Source organism: Chenopodium album, chromosome 16 (assembly GCF_948465745.1).
Source record: "Chenopodium album chromosome 16, dcCheAlbu1.1, whole genome shotgun sequence".
Lineage (NCBI taxonomy): Eukaryota > Viridiplantae > Streptophyta > Magnoliopsida > Caryophyllales > Amaranthaceae > Chenopodium > Chenopodium album.
This window is the reverse complement of record NC_137849.1, coordinates 4,467,110-4,471,103: the sequence shown is the minus strand read 5'-3', so window position 1 is coordinate 4,471,103 and position 3,994 is coordinate 4,467,110. Positions and strand designations below refer to the sequence as shown.

Below are 3,994 nucleotides of genomic sequence, written 5' to 3'. Positions count from 1 at the left end.
ATTTGTTTATTTATTTATTTTTTACAATTTATTTATTACAAAAAGATGTAGCTTATAGTATTGTAGAGGTTGTACCTTAAATCTTATAGCTTAGAGATTAATGACGTGGCAATCCAAAGCTACATGTACAATCAAGTATCAGTGTTACAAGAATACATGATGTTATTTAACGTTGTTTATAATTAAACAACAACGTTCATTTATTATTTGGTATACGTAGCAAGCTAGCTTCGTATTACATGAAATCGACCTATACTTTTATATTTGTATAACATTTATTTGGATCTTGTATCAAAGTATATTGTATAATACTACAATAGTGATGGAATATTAAACCAATCAGTGATTGGTTTTATATTATTTCAATTAGCTTAGCTAGCTTAGACCATTTCTTTGTAGTTTTTGACTCTTTTGTAAACAGCGGGTTGATCTTCCGTTATCAAAGCTTTTAGAGGTTCAATTTCCTTATGTTGAGCAGGGCCGCAGAACAATGGTAGAGAGATCCTTTCCTTTTCCGGATTTGGCACCACTCTATGTACCGCACTTTTGAAGATGCCATTGCTCATTATCTACACAAGCAAATTAAAATCATGTATGAATTTCAAAAATTAGACTCCACTCGCTAGAGTTTGACTATCGACTACTCAACTAGATAAAAACCCTGTTTACATGCATATATACTGCTATTTATGGCTCTCTATAGATAACAAAACAATAATAATTCGTGAAAATTCGTGAAAATTTTACAGTATTTATCCTAATTAAAATGACTATTGCTATAAATAAAAACTGTTTTTTCACCATATACCCTTGAGTTTTTTGTTTATTCACCATATAACCATGAAAATTTTCAAATTCACCATATACCCCCGAGATGTTACAAAAATTCATCATATATCCTTGATAATTAATGATTGTTAACTTTATCAGTCATTAGGGTTAATGATGATCAGAAACCACCCTAATTACATTCCCTCACGCCCGAAACCACCCACGTTCTTTTTTCCCACCCCCGAAACCACCCCAAATGTCTTTTTCTCATCCTCAAAATCAATCATACTGATATGGTTATGGAGATTTGGAGTGGTTTCGGGAGTTGAAAAAAGGAGAAATTGGTTTCGAGGATGAGGAGGAGAGATCCAAGGTGGTTTAATGCATAATTAACCAAATTTCACTCATTTTGTTGTCACTAAGAGTATATGGGGAATTTATGTAACAACTCGGGGGTTTATGGTGAATTTGAAAATTTTTAGGGGTATATGGTGAATAAATAAAAAAACTCAAGGGTATATGGTGAAAAATCCGATAAAAAAAATACTCGTATCATCGTATGTACCTCCATTTGGTCGCCAACATTGACAAAGATAGCATGAGGAAGAACAGGAGCTTTAAACCATTTGTTATCTTTCTCAAATTCAAGGCCTTCAAGTTCTTTATCTTGCAACAAAAAAGACATGGCGGTCGAGTCTGAATGTTTGCTCGAGGTTCGAATTTGTTCAACATAAGAACATGGTATGTAATAATTAAATCTCGATGTCACTTCTAATGTTCCTCCATATTCCTCCACAAAACTATTCTCTTCCAAGTTTAAACATCTTGCCATATATTGGATCAATTTGTCATGCAATGTTTTCACGTTCATACTGTACTCTTCCAAAACTTTCCTGCAATCAATTTGATTTGTTCATATATATAATGGACTAATATTTAAAATGAGTATAGAACTATAGATAACATGGACTAATTAAAAGAACAAAATAATTATTTAACAAGTTTACTACATAAAATGATGTACTTTTAACTTTTAAGGTGGTCTAACTATCTAGTACGGAGTATACATGAATACATGATCAAATCAGACCAAAAAAACCTTTCTAGAATCAGATTAATTACAGTGTTTGCATACCTAAAAGACTGAGTTAAATTTCAAAACAATATGAAATGGGCCTGGGCAACCCGAACAAGGAGGAGGAGAGTTTGGTTCACAATCAAGGGTTAGGAGCTTCCATACTAAAACCAATTGGCAATAGTAAGAGTTACATCTCTACCTTATAAAGTAGAACCAACTCTTCTCTTTCTCCAATGTGGGACATTTATAAGTGGGCTACAATGGGTTTCAACACTTACAAAACCCTCTTATTAGAAAGGTAGTCTCTGAAGTTGAAAATAACAATTTTATTTTACATACATAATTATCAGAGTGGCTCAACTATGTTTAAAATTAGATTGCGCTAAGAAAAACCCTACAAATTAAGGCAATGCAAATACTATGTAAGTATGCCCTAAACTAAAGAAATAAAATTCATGATCAGCTCAACTCAGGAAAAAAAAAATGATCAGCTCACCTGGAAGCAACCCCAAGAGCTGAGAGCAGAATGAAGTTTCTTCAATTCGTCGGCCACCACATCAGGAGATGGAGATGAGACTTGAGAGGAGAGCGAAATTGATAACATGGTTTTCCATGTATGGAAGATCAGCAGCGGCCATTGTTACAAATTTGTTGTTTTCAGTGCTGCAAAATTTAACAACATTTTGCTTGTTAATTAAGCTATTAGCCTTTTTTTTTTTTTTTTTTTTTTAAAAAAAAAAAAGACAATTAAGCTATAAGCAGTATTAGACTAGTAGTAGTAATTAATTGCCTTGAACGTATAGTTGTAATATGATCACCTAAATTATAGTACTAATTTCATTATGAAAATTTTCGTCTTCCCAAATTTCTTTTTCTTTTTGTTTGTTTAATTATTTTTTGTCAAATTCTATGTTCTTAAAGTTTTCTTCATTCTGTTTTAGGAGTCAAGTAACAGCCTAACAAATAAGAACTCTCTTGGTCAAAGGAAGGTCTAGAAACACATACAAATTCTGTTATATAAAACTAGTTTTGTGATCCGTGCGATGCTCGGGTTGTTTATTGAATTTTAAGATAAATTCTTAATCTATATATCAAATTTTAAAATATATCATTGATACAAAATTAGTTAGAAATTGATGTGTTTTTGTTACGATTTGCTATCTAGTAGGCATGTAATGACTATTATTAATAATAATGTTGGTGAAAATGTTTGATTTAATACATTAAAAAAATAAAATTAGCAAAAAATAAATTAAATAAAATAAATGTTCAAACCCCGTTGGGTTGACCTAAACCCAAAACTTTGGGCAAAAGTTGAACATTTCTTGACTCGTAACCTGAAATGATCCAATCCGAAATGACTCATGACCCGACCCTAATTGATAGGTCTATATAGTAATGAAATTCTACTACGTAGTAGATTGTGAAGTATATTATTTTAACCGATTAGTATATATTATAAATAGATGTTTTATGCTATGAACTACTTCCTTCGCTCCAAAAAAATATTATGATATAAAAACTAAATTTATATATAATTTTTTAGAATTATAAATATTGGTATTTTATCGAAAATAAAACTTTAAATTAATAATTTTATCCTAAAATTCTATCCAAATGAATTCTAAACTAACTTTTTTATCTTATGAAATCTATTTAAATCTATCAAACGTGGCGCGACACTTGGCGAAAAGTTGGAATGTCAAGTATCGCTGCCTCGTGACCTGGCTAAAAGTTTAACTTTATATATTAGTTATATGATAACTAAGGCCCTGTTCTTTGGAGCTGCTTTGCTCTGTCCTGCTCTGCTCTGCTTAAAAATAATACTTAATATTGAATTATTATAATAATAATTAACATTTAATAATAATAAATATTAAATTATTATTATAATAATAATAATTAATATTTAATAATAATAATAAATAATTAATATTTAATAATAATAAAAAAAATAATTAATATTTAATAATAATAATATTATTAAAAATTAATATTTATTATTAATAATAATAAATAATTAATATTTAATAATTATAATAATAATAATAATAATAATTAATATTTAATAATTATAATATTAGTAATAATAATAGTAATAATAATAATGATAATAATAGTAATATTAATACTTATTATTAATAA

At 28.9% G+C, this 3,994-nt stretch overlaps 1 protein-coding gene across 1 annotated transcript; it reads right to left on the bottom strand.

Moving 5' to 3' along the window:
• Positions 1–380: 380 nt before the first annotated feature.
• On the bottom strand, positions 381–2,453 carry LOC145583771 (protein SRG1-like). The gene is made up of 4 exons (XM_081640747.1): positions 2,346–2,453; positions 1,907–1,914; positions 1,337–1,664; positions 381–569 (listed from the first exon to the last, which is right to left on the bottom strand). The coding sequence occupies exons 1-4, from the start codon at positions 2,451–2,453 to the stop codon at positions 381–383; spliced, it is 633 nt and encodes a 210-aa protein (XP_081496873.1).
• Between the last annotated feature and the right edge of the window lie 1,541 nt (positions 2,454–3,994).

Coding starts and splice junctions, on each gene's coding strand:
- LOC145583771 (XM_081640747.1), bottom strand. CDS start 2,453: ATGTTATCAATTTCGCTCTCCTCTCAAGTCTCATCTCCATCTCCTGAT. Junction 570..1,336: donor ATGTTGGCGACCAAATGGAG/GTACATACGATG, acceptor TTGCTTGTGTAG/ATAATGAGCAATGGCATCTT.